Source organism: Gallinula chloropus (genome assembly GCF_964237585.1).
Source record: "Gallinula chloropus genome assembly, chromosome: 8".
Taxonomy (NCBI): Eukaryota; Metazoa; Chordata; class Aves; order Gruiformes; family Rallidae; genus Gallinula; species Gallinula chloropus.
Genome location: NC_140093.1, coordinates 12,409,156 through 12,433,459, shown reverse-complemented (window position 1 = coordinate 12,433,459; position 24,304 = coordinate 12,409,156). Strand labels below are relative to the sequence as shown.

General features: G+C 53.9%; 1 protein-coding gene across 1 annotated transcript; it reads right to left on the bottom strand.

Moving 5' to 3' along the window:
• Positions 1–594: 594 nt before the first annotated feature.
• On the bottom strand, positions 595–23,604 carry LOC311194262 (mannan-binding lectin serine protease 1-like; the record flags this gene model as incomplete). The annotated part of the gene is given in 13 exon segments (XM_084267306.1): positions 595–1,490; positions 4,636–4,710; positions 5,700–5,837; positions 10,217–10,295; positions 11,129–11,247; positions 11,733–11,880; positions 12,153–12,349; positions 12,849–12,980; positions 13,242–13,419; positions 21,035–21,260; positions 23,261–23,316; positions 23,318–23,404; positions 23,406–23,604. Coding segments are annotated over 13 exon segments (2,400 nt in total). The 5' UTR covers positions 23,475–23,604.
• Between the last annotated feature and the right edge of the window lie 700 nt (positions 23,605–24,304).

The following is a 24,304-nucleotide window of genomic DNA, read 5'->3' as shown; positions in this document are numbered from 1 at the left end:
GAATGTCACCTGAGGTGCCATCAGGCAGAGATGTTTGTTAGCAAATGAAAATGTCAGCAAACCACCAGGGCTCACTCACTACTCTGCACAGAAAAGGTGTTCCACAGCGTGGGGGAGCTGTGAGGTCCAGGCCTGCCCAGATGGGTTCCCTGTGCTGTCCATAGCCTTTGTAGCTCCTGCAGTGATATTGTCTGATGGGAAGATCTGGCCTGAGAGCCCCAGGGGTGGGGGTAATTCTCTGTACATGGCCCGAAGCTTTGCTGTCAGCGAAATGTTGCCTCCATTGCTGTATCTTTGTCCTGGCCTGGAGGGAGGGTCCCTGGGTGTATGGGTGAGGTGTGCAGGCAGGCAGCACAAGCTGAGGACACTGGCTGAGATCCTGCCCTTTGCTCCCTTCCCCCAGCTCCCTAGCAAGCTTTTCCTAAGAGCACAAGCGAAGGGATGTGGGACCAAGCGAAACAAATGACGTGGAGGGCTGGCAAAGGCCTGGCGTGTGCTGAGCGTCGTGGCTTCTGCTTGCGAAAGACCAGAGTCTGGAGCACATTAAACAACAACAAGAAGAAAGGGAGCTGTGGCAGCAGATTGCTTAGTCACTCATCTCTCCAGGTCCGGGTCCAGAAATGTCCATCTCTCTGAGGAGCCTGTTTTCTTCTCCACCCAGTCCACATAGTTAGAGACTTTGGTGTATACACCATACACCTGCTTGCTGCCACATTCCTCTGGGCCACCCCATGAGACCAGCCCTTGGGCCACCCACCTCCGGGTTCCTGGGTCCTGGATGACAAAGGCTCCCCCGCTGTCTCCCAGACAAGTGTCCTTCCCACCTTCGTAGTACCCGGCGCAGAACATGTTCTCGGTCACGCTGTAGTTCCCCGACCGCGACTCGTAGCTGGTCTTGCACTCTGCGTGCAGCACCACTGGCAGCTTGACATACTGCAGGATGTCAGACAGTGTCCTCATGCCCGAGCTGATGATCTCGTCCACTGTGATGTTGGGGTTGGAGATACCCCAGCCAGCCACCAGCCCCAGTGTGTTGGGGTGAGGCCCCTCCAGCTCGTGCTCAAACTGTGGCAGGCAGACAGGCATGACATATTTCCCCATGGTGACCTTCTCCTTCAGCTTGACCAGAGCGATGTCGTGGTTGTAGTTCTGAATGTCAAACTCCTCATGAAGGATGATCCTCTCCACCGTCCGGTTGACAGCCTCCATCTTGTTCCTCACATCATGAAGGGCCAGGTAGACAGTGACGTGCTCCTTGGAGACAGGGATGACAGTCTTGTCTCGCCGCTGGGAGCGGAGCACGTGGGCAGCTGTCAGCACCCAGGAGTCGGAGAGCAGGGCTCCGCTGCCAAACCATTTGTCGTTGGGCACCCGAGACATGTCCTCCACCACAATCAGAGCCTGCCAGGGGAAGAAGCCGGGCTCTGCGTTTCGTCCGCCAATGATGCGCTTGATGATTCCAGGCAGGGGACGAGCTGGCCGGCCACACACTGGGGACAAAAAGGACAGGACAGTTAGTCCCTGCACTTATCTCAGGGACAAATGGAAAGGGGCGTCCCTGCAGATGGCTGGTTACCTTCAAACTCTCACTTGTGTCTTTTTTTTTCCAAAGAGGGCAACTCTTCTGTTTTCAGGCAAAATGCCCACCCTCCCTGCCATCTTTACCTTGTCCTGGTAGAGTATGCTTCAGAGCTTGGAGCAGGATGGGCATTACATCCCACCCTAGAGGTTCATGTGGGGAAGGAATGCATCTATCTTTCTGAAGGGGTTTCCTTCCTAAAGACAGTCCCAGCTCCTTTTGTGCCTTCCTTGCCTGGTGGAATGATTTCTAGTGGCAGCAGTTTGCCTTCCTGGAAATTGTTCCAATTGTTCTTCCATGAGAACAATTTCTCTTCCAGAGAGGCCAGTCTGAAGCCTGCATGGGTTGCCCAGTTTCTTCTGTGAAGTAGAAGCTGCCCTGTGTTTCCCTAATTCTGAGGGTTAAACATAAAACCAGAAGACCTTGGTGCTAGTGCTGCCTCTGTCACCAGCCTGCTACGTGTCTCCAGGCTCTTCCCCTCTCTGCTTTCTGAGCTACTTCAGCAATACTTTTGGAGCACAGAGAATGTTTCTTTGCTCGCAGCCCCAGACAGTTTGGTCCAGCCCTCCAAGAGTTAAAAATAGCCATATCGAGCCCACTGGATGCCCCATGCGTTTTGTGGCTGTGGAAAATGAGGCATAGATTAGAGAAGTGTCATGTCTGTGGGTCAGTAGAACCTACTGCTTTCCAGAATCTGGACCCTTTGCAATTCCTCATTTTCCAGTTCAGTTTCTGGAGGAACTTGGCTGGATCCACATCACTTCAGAAGTAGAAAGACCAAATGAATAATCCTACAGCCTCACCATTCCCTGTGAGCTTGCTCAGTCCTTCCCAGACCACTCAGCTGCTTGTCTGGCTCCTGAGCAGTGTGCCAAGAAACCTAGGGGAACGCCAGCGGGAGGATTGGAGCCTGACATCAGCCCAGCCTCACCCCTCGCTCTGAGACCCATCACAAAGTCTGTGGTCTCATGGCCATGGCATTTGCTGTCCCAGAGGAGCTGTGACTGGAGAAGCCTCGGCTGTGGGATGTTGCCTAGCACCATGTACTGTACTCCTGCATCTCGAGCCCTCACCACAATTCTGGCAGCCAAACCAGCATCCCTCTGCTCAGCTCCTCAAGAGACCCAGCATTAAATGCCTGAAGATCCCTAATGCTTTCAGGAGCTATATCCAGGTGCTGTGAGAAGGAGTGAGGAAGAGGAGGTGTCTCTGAGAGGGTTGGACAGGGGGGCTCCCGGTTTCCTTGGGGTGCTGATGTCCCTGGGTGGTTGTGGGAGCTGGTTTGGGCTTGGCCCTCTACATCTGGAAGAGTCCCAAATTGCAGCAGCTCAGGTGCTGGTCACATCCCTCCGACTCTGCAAGGGGAACCCACATCCTCCATGGAAAGTTCCAGGACTCTGAGCTGATGTGCTGCAAGGGGAGGATGCAAAGCCTTACTGAAAGAGGGTCTCAATCCCAGGACAATGGGATTGGGGCTGAGTCAGCCTCGCAACCAGGGCAGGAGCAACAGGAGCTGCTAATGTAGATTTGTTGGGGCTGGGATCTGCCACTAGGAAAACTGTTGACTCCAGGAGGGAGGGAGCGTGGCGAGTGACTCTGCCTGTGCTCCACTCCCCTTTCCCAGTGCTGCAAAGAATAGAAAACGTGCTCAGGCAAATAATTCCTGCATCCCAGCCCAGCCCAGCTGGTCTGCTGCACCCAGGGCTGTCCCAGGGAGATAGTTTTAGAGGAAGCGCATCCAGCCAAATATTTATTCTATTAAATTACATATCAAAAATGCTGAGCAGGCTGCAAATGCTTCCACTAATGGCAGAGGAAGGCATGGAGTGGCTTGGAAAAGGAGTTTCTATTGACGGGGAGGTGGCGTGAGACACAGGGGAAGATCTGAAGAGCAGCTGGCCAGCTGTTGCCTTCAGATCCGGATCTCAGGAGAGCATCACCCTCTCTCTGGGATTTTCCACTTTCCTGAAGTCTCTCTGACTTCTGTCACTAATCAGGAGGCCTGGAAATGGCCCATGAAAGCAGTTATGGCCCCAAAAGCTGTCCCCATATGCTCCCAGCTCAAATTAGTTCAGGCTGAGACACCAAGGAGAGATGCAGGGAGCAGTCACTGCAACAAGAGCAGCCACAGCCCTGGTCTCAGAGCTCTGCAGGCTGCATGGAATCACAGGGGTCCCTCCTCTGACCTTGCAGTTGCTCAATGTTGCTGTAGAGCAGATCCCCTCCATGGGCCAGAGCCAGGTCCTGAACCCCAGGGTGGTTGCAGCTGCAGCTGCTGCACGGCAGCCGGATCCGTGCACCTCTCCTGAGAGGCATCCCTGCACATCTGACCACAGCCCACATCCGAGGCTGGCTCCAGCTCTCCCACCTGGCAGCCAGACCTGGCTCCGTGCTTGGCTATGACCAGCCAACGTCCTGGGGACTTTTGTTTAATCCCAAATGGGCGCCTGGCCTGGAAACTTGCTGGCTGCAAACATTCCTGCCGCTGCTCAAAGGCTGGCGACTTTTCCTTCCCTGCAAAGCAGCTGGATTTTTCTGCAAGGCTCTGCTAATTGCTCCTGCATGTGGATACAGTGCTGATGAGGGCTGACTGCCAGTGGTGCTGCCCATCACCTCTGGTGATGCTGGGGGCTGAACAAGACCAGTGAGCTCTGCCCTGGGGCTGCTGGTTTCCTTGTCTGCTCAAACTGGTAGCTCCGGGATCCCTGCCAGCCAGGATGGTGGTGAACCCCCTGCTGCCCTATACCTCCAGGGAGACAGGCACTCATCACTGCTGCCCAGTGCCACCACTGCAGCCTGACTGCCTGGGTCAGCTGGGATAGCAGGAGGCCTCTGTCCCCATCACCCTCTGTCCCCATCACCCTCCCATCCATACACTGCAGCAGCTGGATATGTATAGCTAACACACATTGCATTGTCACCGGGAAAGAGGGTCCCTGCTTAGGGGGAGTCAAGCCAAGCACAGAGGCATCCCCCCCGACCCCACCGCATGTCCCTGCTGCGCACCCGCTGGTGCAGACACCCTGCCATGGGGCTGACTGCCCCAGCACTGGTACCTGGACGGCAGGACGGCAGCTTGGTCCCCAGCTCCTCGCTTCTCCATACCCCTGACGCGTCACACGTGTAGGTGGCTGGAAGAGAGCAAAGCATTAGCTGGGCTGTGACCCTGGTGTGAGGGATTGTCTTTTGCAGTGAGAGGCTGCCCAGCAGCTGGTACCTTTTGAACCCTTCTCCAGAGCAGGAGGTAATCTCCCTTTATGCTCTGTGCTCCATTCTTGGGGCAGGGTGTGCTTCAGCCCTGTCTGTACTGGGGGACATGCTGCCAGTTTCATTGCCTTCTGGGGGGCTATGCTGCCCCCCAGCCTCAGTTGGAAGCTGCTGCCCCACTAATGCTCTAATGCATGCCGGATGCTGGGACCAGATGCACAGGGCCAGCGAGTGTCCAGGGGGATATGAGCAGGGGGACAGGAATGTGAGGAAATCCTTAGGCTCTGCTTGCTGAGGCAGGAGGAAGCAGGGCTGGGGTGTTTGCACGTACCCCTTCTGCTCCCAAAGCTGGGTATGAAGGTGCTTGGCAAAGCACCTTGTGATGTCTCTGTGTTCGTGGACTGGGGAGATAAAGTGGAAACCCTGTCTGCCGTGATCTGTTTAGCTGCTCTCTGTTCAGCTGTGGCTACTCTGGACATTTGAGTGCTGGGATGGGGACACTAGTGGAGCCCTTTCTGGGGCTGCCGGACCTGGTGCTCTCTGCAGCAGCAGCTCCTTTCACAGACACACAGAAAATTTCATGTGCTGCTGGGACCAGATGGCAGGCTGAGAAGGCAGAGTGCAGGAGAGCAGCCACGTTGCTCTCTTGGGGCTGCAAAACACATGGACAGTGCACCAGCCAATGCTCACCCCGTCCTACCTCACTGTGGAGAAGGATGTGGCCAGTCTGACAATCCAAGATGTGCAGATGCAGGGTATTGATGTCTGTAGGCTACATCCACAGCCTGCTGCTTTGCAGAGCATCCTGGAGCAGCCGTTCTGAGACACCCCCCACCCTTGGGAACACACCCATGCATGGCCATGCGCCCACCCGCACCGTGCCGTGGGGACGCGTCCCGGCCCCACCGCTCACCAGTGCTGTTGGGGGCCATGTGGTAGTAGGGGTGCTGGCAGTGGTACTGGATGGCTGCTCGGTAGGTGGTGAGGTTGTTCCTGGAGGAAAAGGTGACAAAGCCGTGCTCCAGCTCCGGTGGCTCTTTGCAGTCAGCAACTGAAAGCCAACACAGAAGTGGGGGTTGAGGTCTGTTTCTTGGGGGGTCCAGCAAGCCAGCTGGCAGGTAATGCTGGGCTTTGGCATGTGAGGGTGGTCCTGTGGGGCAGAGCGAGGTCCATGTAGTCCCACATCCCCTTTCTCTAGGGCACTGCAGGGGCACAGCCTGATGTGGCCTCCAGCAGAAGGCTGTCTCCAGGCAGGGCAGCCTGGTCCCCACCACAGCCACCCTGCCAAGACAGGGCATGTGCCCGGCACCACGGAACACCAGTGGCACAGCTTGGCTGCAGGGTGTGCCACCAACAGCACTGTCCTGGTGGAGACCCCCATGCTGGGAGCACTTCCTGAGCACTTCATCAGTGCAAGATCTCTCTGCTCTACCTCCACGTGAGAAAGAAACCTGCACTGGCAGGTGAGATCCACTGGGAGATGCTCCCAGAGTATGTCTTTGCATCCCTTAGGAGTGAGCAGGGAAAAACAGGCAGTGCTTCACTGACCTACCCCATGCATTGGAGGAGCTCCTCTTTGCAGAGGGTGCTGCCAGAGCATGGCCCCATCCCTTCTGCCCTCTTGCTCACCAAACAGTGCTGATAAGCACTTACAGCTCAAGCTGAGTAACCCGAGGACATGGCTATCCTGTGGCAGCAGAAGATGAAGGACACTGTTGGTGTGTCTTGGCAGGTCTGCAGGTGGGAAAGGCCACCAGATGTGCTTGAGACCCCACCCGCTCCATTTCGCAGGACATGGGCAGGTTTGTCTCTGCTTCACTGCTTCACCCATCCCTGGTGCACGCTCAGGGTTTGGTGGAGGAAGAATTTCCAAGGTGCCCTTGTCCTTCCAAATGGTCTGTCCACTGTCTCCTTTCTCCCCCAGATCCCTCTCAGTACCCCACCCAGCATGTTCCCTGGTTTGGGCTTGTGCCACCCACCCTTGGAAGGACCCCAAGCTGCAAAGGTGGTTCATCTGCCCAAGTGGGAGCTGCAGCTCCCTGCTGTGAGGGCAGTTACCAGCACATGTGGGTGATGCTGTGCAGCCATCTGGCTCAGGGAGGGCAGGAACTGGGGTCTGATCCTGCTGGGAACTGCAGTGCTGTGCAGATGGGTTCTGCCACATCTAAGATGAGGGGCTGAGCAGATGGGTGACCTGCAGAAAGGAGATCTTGTGGACCAGGGATGATGGGAGCTCTGTGGATCCTGACATGCTTCAGGACGGGAAGGGCGTGAGGGCAGCAGCCCTAACTCCTCACACAGTGATCGAGGCTAATGAAGAGAGAATTCACTAGAAGCAGTGGCTGACATCAGGGACATGGACTGATGCTCAGGGGTAGCTAACTGCTGGGTGAAAAAAACTCAGTTTATGGCACAATGCTACAGCTCACTGTTACCAGGGTCCCTTCCAGCCTCTCAAGGGACAGCTGGTGATGGGATGAGTGTGTGTTTGCAGCCACGTCGGGTGAAGGGTCTGGGCACCCATGCCTTGCAGAGGAAGAGGTGGGGACACAGACCCTTTTAACCAACCCCAGAGATCCTGCACACAGTGCTTCTGTGCCACAGTGTCAGCAACTGTAGGACCTTTAAAAGGTGCTGAGGGATTCTGGGGCTTGCAGGAAGAGGGGAATACATGATGGGGGACCAGCCTGGCTTGCACAGCTGCTCTGGGGTTGTTTATGGCCACAGGGCTGCAGCTACTGTCTTGCACAGCCTGTCCCCTCCATGTGTGTACCATAGGCCTGGGGCAGGACTGGAGAATGGGCTGTTGCACAGAGGTGTTACTCCACCAGTGTTCTGGGTCCTGTTGAAAGGGTGAGGGACTTTTGAGCCTTTCCAGACTTTTCCCTTAGGAAAAGGGCCATTTAATATCTCCATCTTTGTAGGACAGGAGCACATACCTCCTCCACCTCTCCCAGCCTCTCATCCACTTCCCAGCATCCTCCCAGTGGAGCCCCCAATCCACAGGGAGCCTGGGGTGTATGCCTGGGGCTCTTGGGGACAGGGATGGGGTCAGACACTGAGCTTGGACCTCCTTCAGCTGCAACCAGCCTGAGAGCAGCTTGTCCCCCACTCTGCTGGGCCGGCAGTGGGGAGCAAAGGGGAGGCAGAGGAGCATCCATCCCCCTGCACCAGTGCCAGGGCTTGGTGCCTGCAGGAATGGGCTTGTGGTGCCAACCCATCCTCCAGGCCTCCCTGGCCAGAGGGGCTGAAAGGCGCCAGGGTGCTTGGAGAGAGGAGAGGAAGGAGTGTTTCTTATTTGTGACACTGGGCCATGGAGGAAGGGCAGCGGGAGGCTGAATCCAAACAAACAAACAACCAGGCGGCCATGCCGCGCTCCTTGCGCAACCACCGCCGTGGAGGGGGAGCCGAGCTGGGCTGAGGCATCCGAGCAGAGAGGGAGGGATGTGGAGGGCGTGCCGGGAGCTGGCGCGTGGTTCCCGAGCGGTGGTGCCAGGACCGGGCAGGCCCCCTTCCCGTGGGGTGGCACGGCAGCGGGAAAGGGGGGACTCGACTCCAATGTCCTTCCCCCTTCTCCAGACGGGGTTAAGAAAGCACCAGGCACAGAGGGGTTAAGAGTGCCATGCCGGTTAGACAAGCCACAGGGATGTTTTTTGGCAGGGCCGGGGGGCAAAGGAGACCTGCCCTGGGTATCGGACAGATCAGAGAGGGGCATCGAGACAGGCTGCCCGTCGGGGCGGCGCGGCCAGTGCCAGCCTCACGCGGCCACTTGCTCCGAGCCGGCTCTTCCCTCTGTCTGGTTGTCGGCTCTATCTGCAGCTGCACCGAAAGCAGAGGGAAAGGAGGAGAGCAGAGAGAGAAAGCCCAATTAGTAGATGAGCGGAGAGAGGCATGCAGGAAACCCAGCCCCCAAAACACCAGAAATTGTTAATGAGCACCCAGCCATCCATCCCAGGGTGCTGCGGATGCCAGCAGAGCCGGGGCTGCTCCGGGCACCCGCTTGCTCTGCTCAGCCAGGGCGACGTGGGGACAGCGACAGGGAGAAGCTCTCACAGGGTTGTGTTTAGCCTTGCTGGGCCACAGAGCTGGACTTTATCCACCTTGGCTGAGAGGTTTTCTATTTTCTGCATTGCTTTCTAAAACTGTTTTTGCTCATGCCCTGCCTCTCCCAGACAGCCTGGGGAGGTGGGAGGCATTGCACTTCGGAGGCCTGAATTGCCCATTTAGGGGCTTCTCAGCTTTCCAAAAAAAAGTCTTAGAAACGTAGTGTAGTGAGTCATATCACACAAGAAGGGACCGGTTCCAGCCTGGCTCCAATAATGCAGGTAATCTTTTAAATCTCAAAAAAAAAATACTGCTTTGGGGCGGGGGGTGCAAATATTTCCCCAGAGTTTTATTCTTTTGTTATTAGGCAATGAAAATGTTTATCTGATCTCTTCTCAAGCCGGATAAAATTAATGGGAGACTGTGGCAGTGAGACTGGTGGGAGTGGGGAACTCCTTGGTAGGGCAGAGGCATCACTAATTCCACACTTTCTAAGGAGCCCTTTCAGATGTGAATCTACAGGTCCTAGTGCCTCCTGTTTTCCATCTTGAGTGAGAAAACGTTATTTAAAACCCCATAAATACTTTTCTAAGGAAAGATCCCCAGTATCTTAAAAGAAAAAAAGATCAGCCTGGATGGGAAGAACCTGGATCCCACAATCCCTTGAGAGCATCTTGTCCTGCCTCTCCTGAAAAGTCTTGGGACCTTCTCTGAGCATGCTTGCTGCTTTTCTCCTCTCTGGGCCAGACTGTCAGCAGGCTGAGCCTTCCCCGAGGGCTGAGGGTGTTTAGGAGAACGGGGAAAAGCTATTATCAGGTACATCTAAGCCTGAGCTGAGAGAGGAGCTGGTGAGATGAAAGAAGATATGATGCAAATCATCACCTGTGATTTCAAGTGGCATCCTCTTTCTTCTCCTCTTTTCTCCCATTTTAAAGTTTGCAAATATTTGGACAATTTTCCTCTTCCTTTTCATTTAGCTGAGCAGTGCCCAGCACCTGGGACTCCTCTAATGCCCTGGGACTTTGTAGTCTCCACTGGGAAGGAAATTTGGACCAGGAAACGGATTATCCCAAATTGTCTCAGATTTCTCCAACACCACCAGCTCTCAAATACTATTTCTTTGACAGAGAGACGGCAAAGCAGCTCGCAAATCAGATTATATGAGCAATCTAAATACAAGCATCAACCTCCTGCTTGTGGCATTTGGAGTGAGCCCCGTTATGTTATCCAAGAACAAGCCAGAAGAGCTCTGCAGAGTTACGTAGCCTCTCTGGCTGGGTTTGTGTCTCTGAGTAAGGAGCTCCGTTCTGGCACAGCAGCTCCCTTTGGCATGAAATGAGTTCAGCGGGAAAAGGACATTGGCAGGGTGGGGAAGGTTGTCCTTACTTTTGCAGATAGGGATCTTGTTACTCCAGGTCCCATCCTTTAGGCACTCGATTTGGAAGGAGTCACTTTCCAGGTCATCCTGCACAGAAGACGCCAGCAAAACCCACCATCAATGTACAAAGCAAGGAAATTCCTCTCTCCACCTAAAGCCAGCTTCTTGAATTAGTCAAGATATATCCAGACCCCCTAGAAGAGGACTCTTCTAGCTACAAATAGCAATAAAATAATAAGAAAACCCTTGAATTTTCTTGTTGCCAGCAACTCAGTGGCATGCTGAATGCAAAAGAAGTGGGGTGATTTATTCCTGTCCTAGGTTCTGGGATGGGTAAGGAGGCAGCTCTACGTGAAGGATGAGGCTGGGAGAAGATCAGAGAAATATCCAGCTCCAAGTCGGAAGTCAAAGTGGGCTACTGGTTTGGAAGAAAGACAGCCACCTCGTGAGTCACCCGTTTCTCAGCTGTTTCCTGGAGAGGGCCTGCCAAAATCCCAGCCCCCCCTGACTTGCTGAAGCTGTCCTGAAGTCCCAGAGGACCTCCTGGACTGTGGAGGCTGGCGTCTGCGGGGCTGCCCGGGAAGCTGAGCTAGTGCCCGCCGAGGTGGAAGCAGGCAGAGCCCTGGCACCTCCCCCAGGGCTTCTGCTGACTTTGTCTGGCAGAGGTGCCAAGCCTGGCACCCTGCAAGCTGGCGGGCTCCAGAGGGATGCTGAGAGGGTGGCTTGAGAAGGTGCCATCTCCTCTCTTCCTCTGTGTCTTTGGCAAGGAAATGTGGTGGCTCTCAGAAGAGGCTTTTTCCTTTCCCCTGGGAAGAGGGTAAGGATGGTGTGTGGGTTGTGTTTGTTCTCCCAGAAATGCAATGACTTTGGGATGTCTCCCTTCCTACCTAGGTGCCCAGGTCCACACCATCACCCCATACCTTCAGCACTTTGTATCCGGTGTTGCAGCTGATGACAACCTGGTCCTTGAAGGTGTACTTGGCTTGGGAAGGCTCGATTTTCCCATTGATTGGTGGTTGCACCAGTGGGCATGGGTTTCCTTTGAATACAGAGCACATGAAGAAAACCAAAACTCAGCTGAATTGATGGAGGAAATGTATAGTCCAACTCTGCCACCCAGCTCCTGTAGCAGGGTTCTGAGCATCCCTGCCCTGCTCTTGCTATCAGCCTACACTAACACAGCTCAGAAAGGCTCTTCCAGGAGTGAAGGATACAGGTCTGCCCCAGTCCTGGGCTTCTCCTGGATTTGGGTATTACAAGGTTGGGAGCTAGTAACAGAATCTTTTGCAATTATCCTGCCCAAAACTGCACTGCTTTGCAATGTGGTCTTGTTTTAGGGGACAAAACATGCACCCTTTGATGGAAAGGCTCTGTGTTATTTTATTCCTCTCTAAAGATTTCCTGGACAAATATTTTCAGGAGACAGGATCATGGACCACCAAACTCATGGTCTCCACCTGTGGGGTTTATAAAGCCCTTTCCATTGCCCAAGCCCAGCAAAAGGAGGCGAGCAGCAGGAGTTACCAATTGCTGTGTACGACAGCTTCCAGCCCCTGTTCTCTCCTGAGTTGTCACTGTGGAAGAGGATCTGCACGCTGTTGGTCTGGGTTTCAATGCTCCCTGGGGACTTCTCTCCACAGAAAGGGCCAAACTCCCGATGGCCAGCTTTGATCTGCCAAGGGAAAGAAGAGCGGATGGCTTGAGGGGGATCCGCAATCCCTGAGGACTTTTTCACACATGGCTGATGGATGGGGCTGCAGTGGGGTCAGTGGGGCTTGAGAAGGTGAAAATCAGATGTGGTAAGAGACTTGGGTTCAATTGAGAACAGGGTTCCTGCTGGCTTTGTCACCCCAGTTTAGATGAGGGCAATTTTGGTCCCATCACCAGGGCACTGGGGCAAGAACAGGAGAGGGGGATAGGAGGAATGTGCAGAGCCCAGCTCACCTTGATGTAGTCATAAGGGCAGGTCACCTCAGGGTGGTCTTCCACGTCAAAGCTGTCCTCGAAGCTCAGTGTGATGAAGAAACCGTCCTCCAGTTCGATGCGGTACAGGCAGTCTGAGCTCTTTGGGTAGGGGCTGGGGAAGTCGGCACTGGTGACCACCCCGCTCCTCTGGGTGTAGAGGTTGTCACTGCACTCCACTGAAACACAGTCATGTCTCTCTCAGGGCCCTGCCAGCCACATTCCAGCCCTGATCACACTCAGGAGCCCTCCCAGTGGAGGGGGTCTGCTGGGTGGTCCATGGACCCTGAATATGGGTCCACACAAGGACAACCTCACACAGCTAACCTCTAAATATGCCTGTAGATTAGAGGGTCCTGGGCTGAGACCTAATCACAACTAATCTACATCATGCAGATTACATGATCAGAGACTAAACTTTTCATTTCTCTGACTTGAGCAGGTCTATAGGGTTTAGCTGAGGAGCACAGCCCATGGGAGAAATCACATCTTCCCACACAAGAGGACTGCAGACCTTGGGCACTCTCCAGTCCCCAGGCTACTGGTTTGTAGGGGAAGAGGCACCTCGTCCCACCTGGCAGTAGGAGAGGGCAGCTTTGCCTGTGTTTGGTAGGTTTGCTGCCAGCTCAGGGACCCCTGTGTGACTGTCCCCACGTCCGAGCTGTGGCTGTATGGTACCTTTGCAGGTCCTGTTGTCCGAGTGGAGGATGTAGCCAAACCTGCACGAGCAGTAGTACCCCCCGATGTAGTTGTGGCAGTAGTGGTCACACGCCAGCTCCTCGTCGCTTTTCTCTAGGCACTCATCCACATCTAGGAGGGAGATAACAAGGAAGGGAGGTCACCCTGCAGCCCACCCCCCCCCATCACTCCTTGTTGAACATTTGCCACAGCACTAAGAAATTAACTGTCTCATGTGGTGGGTCACACAAACACCCAGTGAGTCCCATATGGCCCAAGGGCTGCAGACAAGGACTCTTGCTAGGGCCCCAAGGCTGGGCTGGGATGTGTGATCCAAACACATTCGTTACACAGCTGTAGCAAGCTGGTCCTGCGGCCTTGGTCGCTGCTTACCCACGGCGGTGTAATGGGCATCGAAACCAGTGAAGCGTTCCTCGTTGGAGAAGTCAGACCTGAATGTGAGTCCCATGTAGGGCCCTGGGGACAGGATTACTTGCTGGCCAGGAGCCTGCTCTGTGTCTGTTGTTTCCCTGCCGCAGAAGGTTGCCAGCTCCTGGTCCTCAGATTCGATCTGTTAGGAGAAAAAACAGGTGAGCACTTGATTGGGCTTGGGACTTGCTCCCCTGGGCTCTGCTCAGCACTTGGACAGTGCAGGAGTTTGACAAGTTCCTGGGGTGCTCCCCAGTGCTGGTTACCTCTGAATTTTCTGTGAGCCTGGATACCCCATGGTGCTTTCCTGGGGGAGGTCATGCTGGGCTTGGGAGTCACACTTCGCCTGAGAGCCCAGGTCGCTGCCTGCTCTTGCCCAGCCTGTCCCCTGCCAGGACTCTGCAGTGTCTCCATGGAGCAGGCTGCCCATCAGACAGCTTCTGACGGGCACAGCCTAAGGATGCAGCTCTGCACCCCTGGGTGCCCCGTCCTGCTCAGCCCTGCACTGCTTTGGCCCTAAAACTCAATTTCCAGCCACTCCTGTGTTCACCTCACATTCTGCAGCCAAGCATGACCCTGGGGATGCCCAGAGCATGTCAGGTCTGAGACCCATTGCTCCTGCTCTCCGAGATGCCCTTACTGTAGTAAAGCGATTAAATGGTTTCTGCAGAATGATCTCAGGGACTCAGGTCTGCCTGCTCCTGTCTGTGGTCATCCTCTGGTGCAGATGCTGAGAGGACAGGTAGCATCTGGATGCAGGGAGGAACTGGTGTGTGTGTGTAAGATGATACAGTGAAGAAGCCTCTTTGGGAGGTGTGGTGAGGATGTGGGCAGGCAGCGTGGAAGATGGGTTGTGAAAATCAGCCCTGGGCCATGTCATTCAGTCTCAGAGCTGTCTGTACCTGAGATGCTCCCTCTCACCTCCTCCCTGACCTGAAATGCTGATCTGGGCGGCTGCATCTGGGTGAGGGCTGAGCTGCTGGGGGGTGCTGGGCCCCAGAGAAGCCCCTGCCCATCAGTTTTGCATCAGCTCAAAGCAGCAGTTGTAATTTGGATGGCATTTCTGTCCCCTGTGCTGGCTTGGACTGAGCCACACGTGCAGAGGGCTACAGGAGGGAACCAACAGGCCACAGTGCCCTGTTGCCGTGTCAGCATGCTCTCTGGCCTCTGTGTGCATCCCTTTAAAGCATAGTCATGCCTGCACCTTCAAGCACTGTAATACCTGCTGAAAGCTTTCCAATTTTCCCTGGAAACCCCCTCCTTTCCTTTTTTTCTCACTGTTTTGCCCAGGACCATTTCAGCACTGACCTCATCTCATTCTCCTGCAAATCCCACCCCCAGACATTGCCTCAACCAGAACCTCTCCCAGCTCATTCCCAGCACCCTGCATGCTTTTCCCCAGGAGATTTGAATATGAATAACCCCTCAGCAGAGGAATGTGATGAACACCACCATGCCAGCTCTGCTGCTCATGCCAAGCCAACACTTTTGAAGCTGCGATGAAGTGTGCAGCCCCCCCAGCCTGTGCCCAGGGAAAACAGCTCAGGGACCCAACGGGGCTTGGAAGTGTTGCTATGCTGTCCTTAGCTTGCATGGCCTTGGTGAGGTGACGCTCCTCTGTTTGCATCCCTGTCTCCTGGAGACCCTCGGGGTGCACCATTTGGGGGAGGGTCTGAGGCTAAAAGGGAAATTTCCCAGGGCTGAAGAAGCAGGCGGAAACTCGCTCCCACCAGGGAAAGCCAACATGGAAATGGCAACTCAGCATGCCTTGACATTGCCTCCAGATATTTTCCATCCTCTCATACATGCTGGAGCTGGCCAGAAAAAAGAGAGACTTTTCCGATGACAAATTTTGAGAATTTGGAGAAAAAACACGCGCCCCACATGGGGACAAAAACCCAATTGAATTTTTTTGGGGGGCTTTTTTTTTTTGTTAAACGGCGTTCTGAAAAAAAAAAAAGGGAAAACAAGTCATTTGGGATGCATCTGGTTTCAATCCCTTTGAAATATACTGTGGTGCTTTAGAATCTCTTTTAGATCTGAAAGCAAGACTGTTTTGAAATGAAATAGTGCTTCAGACTGAAAAACGGGAGTGCCACCACCAAAAGCAGAGCAAAATGACATCTCAGCCCTGACATGCAGCATTGGATGCACCAGCACACCCACCACATGAAGCCTTTTCTGAATAAACTGCTTTTTCCAGCAATTTCCAGCCAGCTCCTCTGGTGGCTCTCACCTCTGCAGGGACACAAGAGCTCCCATCCCTCTCCTCCAGCCCTGTCCCTTGCAGGACCTGCACCACAGTTGTCACCAAAGCATGGGAGAACCTCCCCGTGTGTTGGCTTGAGGATGCTCCCACCATGGGAGCAGCCCTAACACTGTCCCCAGCATCCCTGGATACAGGCCTGGAGCAGCAGGATGAGGCCCGGGAGAGCTGTGCTCTCCTTGCTGAAGGTATCCATGGCCCCTTATCTGTGATGGGTCCCATGCCCCGAGCCACAGGGAGCAGAGACAGCCCTCCAGCAGTAAACTAAACAGAGAGGTCATCATCCCTGGTTAATATTTGCTGCTTCTGCTGAGGACTGTATACTTTTTCGTAGATCATTTACATCCAGTGAGCAGGCTGGTAATTAAATCCTGGTTGTTTGTTTGGAGTTTCTCCCTCTCGGGTCACGATGTCGACGTTTTCACTAGAGAAGATGTGTCCCTGAGGGAAATATCAATTGCTGCAGAGAAATTCCCTATAAAAATACGCTGAAAGAATCCTCCTTTGAAAAATAAAATATAGTGACACTCTCGTGCCTTAAATTTACCCTTGCCACTGTCTCCTGCCATCTCCTCTGTTCCTGCTTGCCTCCTCATTCCCTCGTTAACGTTTCTGCCCCTCTGGATAGAGGCAGATGGAGGACTCTCCCCGGCTGTAGCTCTGTCCCCTGGCATTTTTGGCTTGGGCTGTGGCTAAAAGAAATGGTGAACAAGCCGAGTGAAGCTCTTCTGCCCCATATTGATTCCTCACTTTGGGGCGGGGGATGCCCCAGCTTGGCAGTGAAGAAACACTGCCCCAGCCTGAGCTGCCAGGGATGCTCCAGCGATGCTCAAGATGCCTCCTGCAGTGGGTGGGTTAACAAAACCCCATGAACACCAAGGGGAATTTGGCCTGGCAGTTCAGTGTCAGTCGCCAGAGAGAGAAGCAGGCAGCTGGCAATACGGAAACGCAGCCGCCACCACCCCCCCCTCCAGCCCTCCAGGAATGCACTAATTGGACTGATGAAGGCCAAACATACCACTTGTAATATATATAAATGGCTCATTAGGCAGAGAAATTGCAGCGCTGGGCTGAAGACACTGGGAACATGACATGGGGAGGAGATGCTCAGAGACAGGGAAGGGCATGAAGCAGCCCCTGCCGAGCCGCTTTGCAGTCAGAGTGCACACAAGGAGGCAACACCCAGAAGAAAGGGGGTTTTGCAAAACGCCTGATGCTGCTGCTGACTCTTGGAAACAGGGCAGGGATGGCACAGCCCCAACAGGAGCCTCTATCTAGGTCTCCCGGAGATCCTCTGCTCAACATTCACTCGTCCTTTCCCAACACATGTTAAGGGTCCTTTTGTGTGCAAACATGCACCTGAATTTCCATGGGAACATATGTGGCAGCCGTGCTGTGGGGTAAAAGGGAGGATGGCTGGTTTACCCTGCTGTGGATTTGGCTGGGTGTCTGGAGACCATCCCCTCCTGTGGGTTGCTGCACTCACATGCCTTATTTCTGGGACAGGCCTGTTCCCTGGGTGGGCTGGGGTTTCAAGGAGGGCCCAGGCAGAATGCTGGGGTGCTGATGGGGCTGCTGGCTTGCTGCCATGCCTGATCCTGCTCCTATCCCTGTACAAGTAGTGACTGTGGTCCCATCAGTGCAGGGGGAGGCTGGTGCCACCAGACTCCTCTGTGCAGAGCACACAGGATGGGAAAGGGGAGCAGCAGAGCCCTGGGCCCTCCCCTGCTCTCACCTGCCTCCTGGGATTTGAAGTGCTTTTTTTGGGACCCCACACCCTGGGGCATGGATCAACCCCTGACTGAGGCCGGCTGACAGCTCCAAAATCTGATTTGCAGCCACTGTTTTTGCCCAAGATGCCTGACCAGCCCCTGGGCACCCACACACGGGGCTAGCAGGAGCCCTGCCTGTGTGTGCACAGATCCACCCTGGGGACACGGGTGTGAACAGCAGCTGCAGGCCTGTGTCCCGAGTGCCACATGTGGGCAGGAGTCTGAATACAACATGGAGAGGTGCATCCAAGGGACACTTGGGTTGTCTGGGAAGATGGGACCCACAAAGTGTGATACACCCTTCTGCCCCCATACACAGTTGGAAACACCCATCACAGACAGCCCCTGGGCTTGAAGGAATGAAAGGAGAACTCTGTAGCATGTGCTGAAACCTGCCAGGTCTCAAGCATGTGCCATCCTGAATGGAATCTACTCAGTGTCAGGGACTGGGTTGAAGACACGTAACCCATGAGGACTGTGAGCCAGCAAGGGCTTGCCATGGGCTGACTGGGGAGAAATCCTCTCCCCATGGGCCCCATCTTCAAGAGGCTGGTCCCAAGCTGGCTGCCAAGCCCACATGGGATGATTTCATTCCAGGGCTTGACCAAGTGATGTGCAAACCCTGATGGACAGGCTCAGATCTCCCTAATAAGCTCAGGAATTTACTCTTGAAGGCCCCTCAGAAGTCAGGATTTTACTCCCCATCTCTGCCCTTGCACTGGGATTTAATCTCCCAGCTCCCTGCCTCTGCCACAGCACTCCTCAGTGACACTAGTCAAGTCACTTAGCCTGATTTCCAGGTCATGGCCATGGCTTTTGGGGTGCCCTGGGCTAGTTCTAGAAACTTCTGTGCAAAAGTGCTCAGTGCTGGTTGACCCCAGCAAGGAGCTGGGCAAACGACAGCGAGATTCCCTGCAAACGAGGTACCCCCAGATCAGCTCCCTAGGGACAGCAATGAGCTGGGCAGAGCCTGCCAGAGCACAGTGGAGAGCAGGACCCAAAAGCCCAGGACAGATGGCTGCTCCTTTCCTATGGCCCTGGACCTGGCCAGCAGCTGAGGGCTGCCATCCAAAGCCAGGGAGAGGTTGTTGCTGATGCACCAGGGCCTGGAGCTCAGCTTCCTGAGGCATCACATGGCTGGTGTTCCCTACCTGTGTGGGGCTTCTTCGGGTGGGTATTTTGGGGGTGGCTTGTTCCTCCCATTCCTCCTGGCTCGTTTCCTTACTGAAGTACCACTCCCTCTCTATGCCATCCCCATTTTCACAAACAAGCCTCCTGGCCCGTGAGCATTTCTTTTTCTATATATACACACACACACACATATATGTCTCTCTCTATATAAATAAACAGCTATTGTTTTAATTAGCCATTGTTTCAGAGCTCTGGAAACTGTTCCCTTCTGAAGACCACCCCGAAGGCAGAGAGATCTGCATGGGTTTACAGCTCGGCTCGCCCTGAGCTTGCCACTCAGGATGACTTTCTACACTGCTCCAGAGGTTGGGAACACAGGCAGCCAAGAAGGTAAGAAAAGCACAGGCCAGGTCACGGTGGCTTTCTGCCCATCCTGAGCTGAGTGCCTACCTTGCATCGGGGCTGTTCAGCCCGCAGCTCTTGTGGCAGCCAAGGTGATGATGACAGTGATGGAGAGCTCAGTCAGACCCATGGTGAGAACAAACAAAGAGGTGTTTCTTCACACACCCGGGTGTATAATGATATAACCTGCCCAACTCTCCGCCACAGTGCTGTGGTTTAACCCCAGACAGAAACTAAGCACCACACAGCGTGGCTCAGGATGCACCCCACAGGATGGGGATGGCAGATTGGAGTTACCCATGAGTTCATGTTCACAGAGGGGGAATCCATCGAGGGCCACCGAATACAGAGACACCACCTGCAGCTTTCTGAGCATCTTCACTGGGGCTGGCAGAGTAGCACAGGGAAGTACCTGTATGCCTTGGGTCTGTTACAGTCTATAGCCACACACTGTTGGCCTCTGACAAAGAGCAGGCTAATGCTGTTTCTACATCTCTTGGTAGAGACAGTGGGTGGACACACAGATCCAAGGCAGAAAACAGCCATGGAGTCATTTGCTGCTCTCCTTAACATTTTCTAAGCTGGTGGTTTAGCAGTATCAAGACTGCACCCCTACCCAGCAGAGTAGCCTACAGATCTGTCCTAATCCATCCATTTTCAGCACTTTTCAAATGTAATTCTGTGGTGGAGGCTCCACAGGCTGAGTTACAGCCCTGAGCAAATTTAGACAGCTGAGATCTAAATCCCTGTGAAAAATACCGCCTTCTTATGGAAATCCAGCGGCAGGGAGAGCTGTGGTGCCAAGTTGGCACCATGGCCAAATAACAGGGAGCCTTATGAAAAAGGAAAAATGAGCAGGGGGTGAAGGGCGGGAGGAGGGGTAGAGCTTGGAATGGGGAAAGTTTCCAAGAAATCTGCTCCTTGTGCTTATTGGGTTTTTAAAGCAATATATCTCTATATATGTCCCTGGCCCTGGTGCTTGGAGAAGGTCCAGGAGAAGCAGAAAGAACTAATCAAACCTCAATGAGAGCTGTTAGTAGCAGAATGAGTGCCAGCACAAAGGGGAAATTAAAGCAGTGAACAACAGATCGTAGAGGGAAAAAAAAAAGACATAAATGTTTGCTTTGTTTTCTTAGGGCAAGAATAATTTCAGTTGGCTGGCAACTAGTACCAGGGCTGAGTTCTGCAGTTCTAGACCCGGGTGCAACCTCCACCTGCCTCTGTGCAGAGGGAGGCTTCTGGGGGATGGGGTAAGGCACGTTCAGCCAGGCAAACCTAGAAAGCACCTGTTTGCTACTACTGGTCTGCTAGAAAGAACCAAACCTGACCAAATTCAAATATACAGAGTGCCCAGCTTGTCCTAGAGGCCAAGGAGAGCCCTGCTTGGAGACACCTGTGGTGCAACAGGCAAGGTTGCTCTGTGTCACTGCAGTGTGTGGTCCACCACAGCTTCTGATGCAATGGAGCAGACTGAAGTCTGATGTGTATTTGGCCATGATGGCTCCCTGGGAACATCCGTGGCTTGTTTGTGCTGCAGGTATTTGCCAGCAGTGGCCCCAAAATTTGTATCTCAGTTGTGAAATGGGTTGAACCCAAGGGAGCCTTTGGGTCTGTACCGTGTGGCTTGTGGGAGCCTCTGCTTGCAGACCCCAACTTGCAGCCACAAGCCCAGGTGTAGCCTCTCTTTTTTGCTTCCCTGGAGATGGGTAGCACGTCCTGAGAACCTGCAAACCACAGCCAGGGACCCAGATTGTCTGCAAGGTGCACCCATGGCCCCGCAAAGGGTGCCCAGCTCTTGCACATGGCTGCCATCTTACTTGCATGTTACTGGCATCAAAGTGGCCCAGGCTGGGGGTTTAGCTACAGGGGTGTGTAGCTATTTACATACCCATCAGCCCATGGGTATGTATATCCCATTGGATTCAATGGCAATTAGGTGCCTAAATACCTTCAGAAATCTGACCCTCTGTGGATAAACCCTGAACCTGGTGTCCCACTCACTGTTAGTCCAACAGATGCCCACAGCTTACATGTGCTCTCCTTGCTGTCCACTGGACTGACAACTCCTCTGCCAATTAAATGGGGAAACCCAGCTTGTTCCCAGCTTTTCCAGCACCACCCTCTCTCAGCTGGCCAAACAGGACTGCTGCCTATGCCACCATCTGCCCTGTGATATCACAGCTCACCTTCACATAGTCGTATTCACAGAGGTAGGATGACTCCAAATCAAAATGCATGAAGTACAGCTTGATTTTAAATCCGTCGGGCACAGAGATGTTCCACGTCACTTCTGAGTCGCTGGGATAGGAATCAGGGTAATTGGGAGACTGGATCTCCCCGAACATGTCTGTCAGCTCGATGGCATCTGCCGTGTAGAGCAGCAAGACGCAAAAGCACCAGGTCAGGGGGTACCTGGAAAACACACAAGGAGATGAAATGAAACTCTGGCAATGCCAAAACTTGTTGAGGGCTTGGTCTCCTTTCTTAAATGGGTCATGTAAGGTCACACACTCAAAATGTTTGGGAGAGGAGATGCAGTACCGTGTCACCATGACCAACCCCTGGCCAAGCTACAGGAAGGTGGAGGCGAGGGTGGGAGCTGCACGTGGCTCCCAGGAGGGGAAAGCCCTTTTGGAAGGTGGGTGACATAGGTGCCATGCACGACAAAAAGGCACCTCCACAGCTCCCAGACAGCTCTGGGTGCCATCAGGAGCTCAGTGTTACTCATGCTTCTGGGAGCAGCGGCCGCTGGCAGCACATCCTTTAGCTAATGGGGCTCTGATGGGCAAATCTTCATTTAATGGAAGAATAAACATAAGTATGGTTAATAAAATAATGATGCTTTCTAAATTGGTTTAATGAAAGCATCATGGCAATAACTGCTAAGTATCATTATTATTATTACTGTTTAGCCTCATCCTGCCAAATTGGGATCGTTGACTCTCAATAAATAGCTGCGGAGGGACTGGGGCCCCATTAGCTTTTCTTCTCTTCTCTTCTCTTCTCTTCTCTTCTCTTCTCTTCTCTTCTCTTCTCTTCTCTTCTCTTCTCTTCTCTTCTCTTCTCTTCTCTTCTCTTCTCTTCTCTTCTCTTCTCTTCTCTTCTCTTCTCTTCTCTTCTCTTCTCTTCTCTTCTCTTCTCTTCTCTTCTCTTCTCTTCTCGAAGCAGAGATCCTTAGAGATCTCTTGTCATCAAACTCAGTCTTTAACATATCTCAGCCTAACTTATTACCACCCTGCTGGTCCCAGAGGAGGGCAGAGAGGACAGGTAAATCAGTGGCAGTCCACCTGACCTTGAACCAGCCTCAGGCTGCAACTGAGCATGAAAGTGAGCATAAACCCAGTACTTCTCCGTGTGAGGGGGGCACACCAACTGTGCTGGAGAGGTGCAAACACCAAACCTGTGCTTGGCACCCAGGAAGAGCAGCTGACCTCAGGCTCTTTACACCCAGTGGAGTGCACAAAGGAGAAGAACCTTGCAGGAAGTTAGAGCCATTAAAGATGAAAATTTCCACTTTCTAAAATAGGTACTAAGGCCCAGAAAATGCCTGTAGGTGTGTACTACAGCTGCTGGAACTACTCACATGTACACGTACACCCAGTTTCAAACCCGGGGTTTGATTTAGGTATGCCAGTGAGGAAATTGAAGCTATATAAGTGGATTATTTTTAACCTGTCTGTGTTCTTTCAAAACTAGGGCAGTAGATTTATGGGGCTTGTTTGTGTGGTGCCACCACTTTTCCCAGCCCTTCACTACAAAGCGAAGTTAATGGGAGCTGAGAAATTGGGATCGATTTTTCTTTCAAGCAGAGTGAGGTTCAACATGCCTTTTTCTGACAGTTTGTCTGAAACCACAAGAATGTGTGAAGGGAAAATCTGTTTCTCCTTCGGTCGGAGAACATGCGCAGGGCTGGATGCTCAGCTGGTGTAAACGGGCATCACGTCCCCGACTCGAACAGGCCGTTCGCCGGTGCAGCTCTCTGCGTTCCCTTAGAACAGGGGGAGCAAAGCGACATCAAACTTCTCTCCCGTGCCGGGAAATGTCTTAACCTCACGTGAAAGTGATAAACGGCCGTGGCGTGCAGGGAAACCCGCATCCCGGACACCACGGCCAGCCCCGCTCGCACCTTTCGCCCCTGGCAGCGCGGTTGCACGCCCATCACCCGAGGCTGCCTTCCATCGGCCCCGCCGGGATGCCGGCACGCAAGCCGGGCTGCAGCACGAAGCCGAGACAACGAGCAACGTTTGCTTGCAGATTGGGAAACCGAAGCCGTGGCCATCAGAGGGAAACCTTCCCGGGGGGGGGGATGCCCCCCCCTCCCCCATCTCCCTCCCTCCCTCCCCACTGCCCCGCCATGCCCCGGCACCGCGACGTGCGAGACCCCGGGGTCAGCCCGTGACGGAGGTACTCACCTCATTTTGCTGCCGGGAGGGTTTGGTGCGGAGGACTGCCGGTTGGCTTGCGAGGGGACGGCTCTGCCTCCTTCCAAACGCTCCGCTGCCCGCCTTATCTCCGGCCGGAGATTTGCGAGCGTGTGTACGCCTATGTGTGTGTGTGTGCGTCTGGAGTTGTCTGGCATTTTCCATGCAGGTCACGCCTTTCCCTGCCTGCAACCGTTCCCCACATCCCCACAGGCACGCAGGCAGACCTGCCTGCATTGGAGCCGTCCTCCCCGCCGCCGCCCGCCAGCCGCTCCCTCCTCTCCCGCCGCGGGGCTGCCCGTGAGCTCCAGCTAAAGCCGCGGCATTCAGAGAAGTTTTTTGTCTTCCCTAATCTCCAGAGTTTTGTGTGTGTCTGTGCCCATGCACATTGTGTTTTCTCTCTCTCTCTCTCTCTCCCCTTTTTTTTGTTTCTCCCCTCCAGCCCGCTTTGCCAGATGGCCAAAATTTGCCTCTCAATAGGGTCGGAGGCTCCAGCGAAAACAGAAGGCAAGAACGTGTGAAAAAGAAAAAAAACCTGTGCGGGGATAAATAGCTTTAGTGGTGGTGCTGCAGCTGGGAGCGGTGCTCGGGACTTGCTCTCAGCCCCGTGCCGCGTTTGGGATGGGAATCTGGTTTCCAAGAAGCTTTCGAGTTGTGACAGTCCGAATAAAGCCAAGACCCACATTGCAGCACTGGGGAACTGCCGGGGTTCAGCGTTTTGTCCCAGGGCAAAAGAGCAGCTTTAGATGCGGACTCTGCTCTGGAGAGAGAACTTTAAACACTAAAGTTACAGCTTTTTTAGCCTGTCGAGGAAACAGGTAATAACACGAACACACCCCAATTAAGCCACGGGAGATTCCTTTCCCCTCCCTTTCCCCAACCCAAACCCCTCATGTCTGCATAGCGAAGTGGGAAGAAGATCTATTCGGGCTGCAAACAAGGGAACAGCCAGGGGGAAGTCAAAGGATGCGACTCCCTCGTCCAGAAATCACACCCTCGGAGCCATGAAGAGTAAAACTTTAATAGCTGTTTACC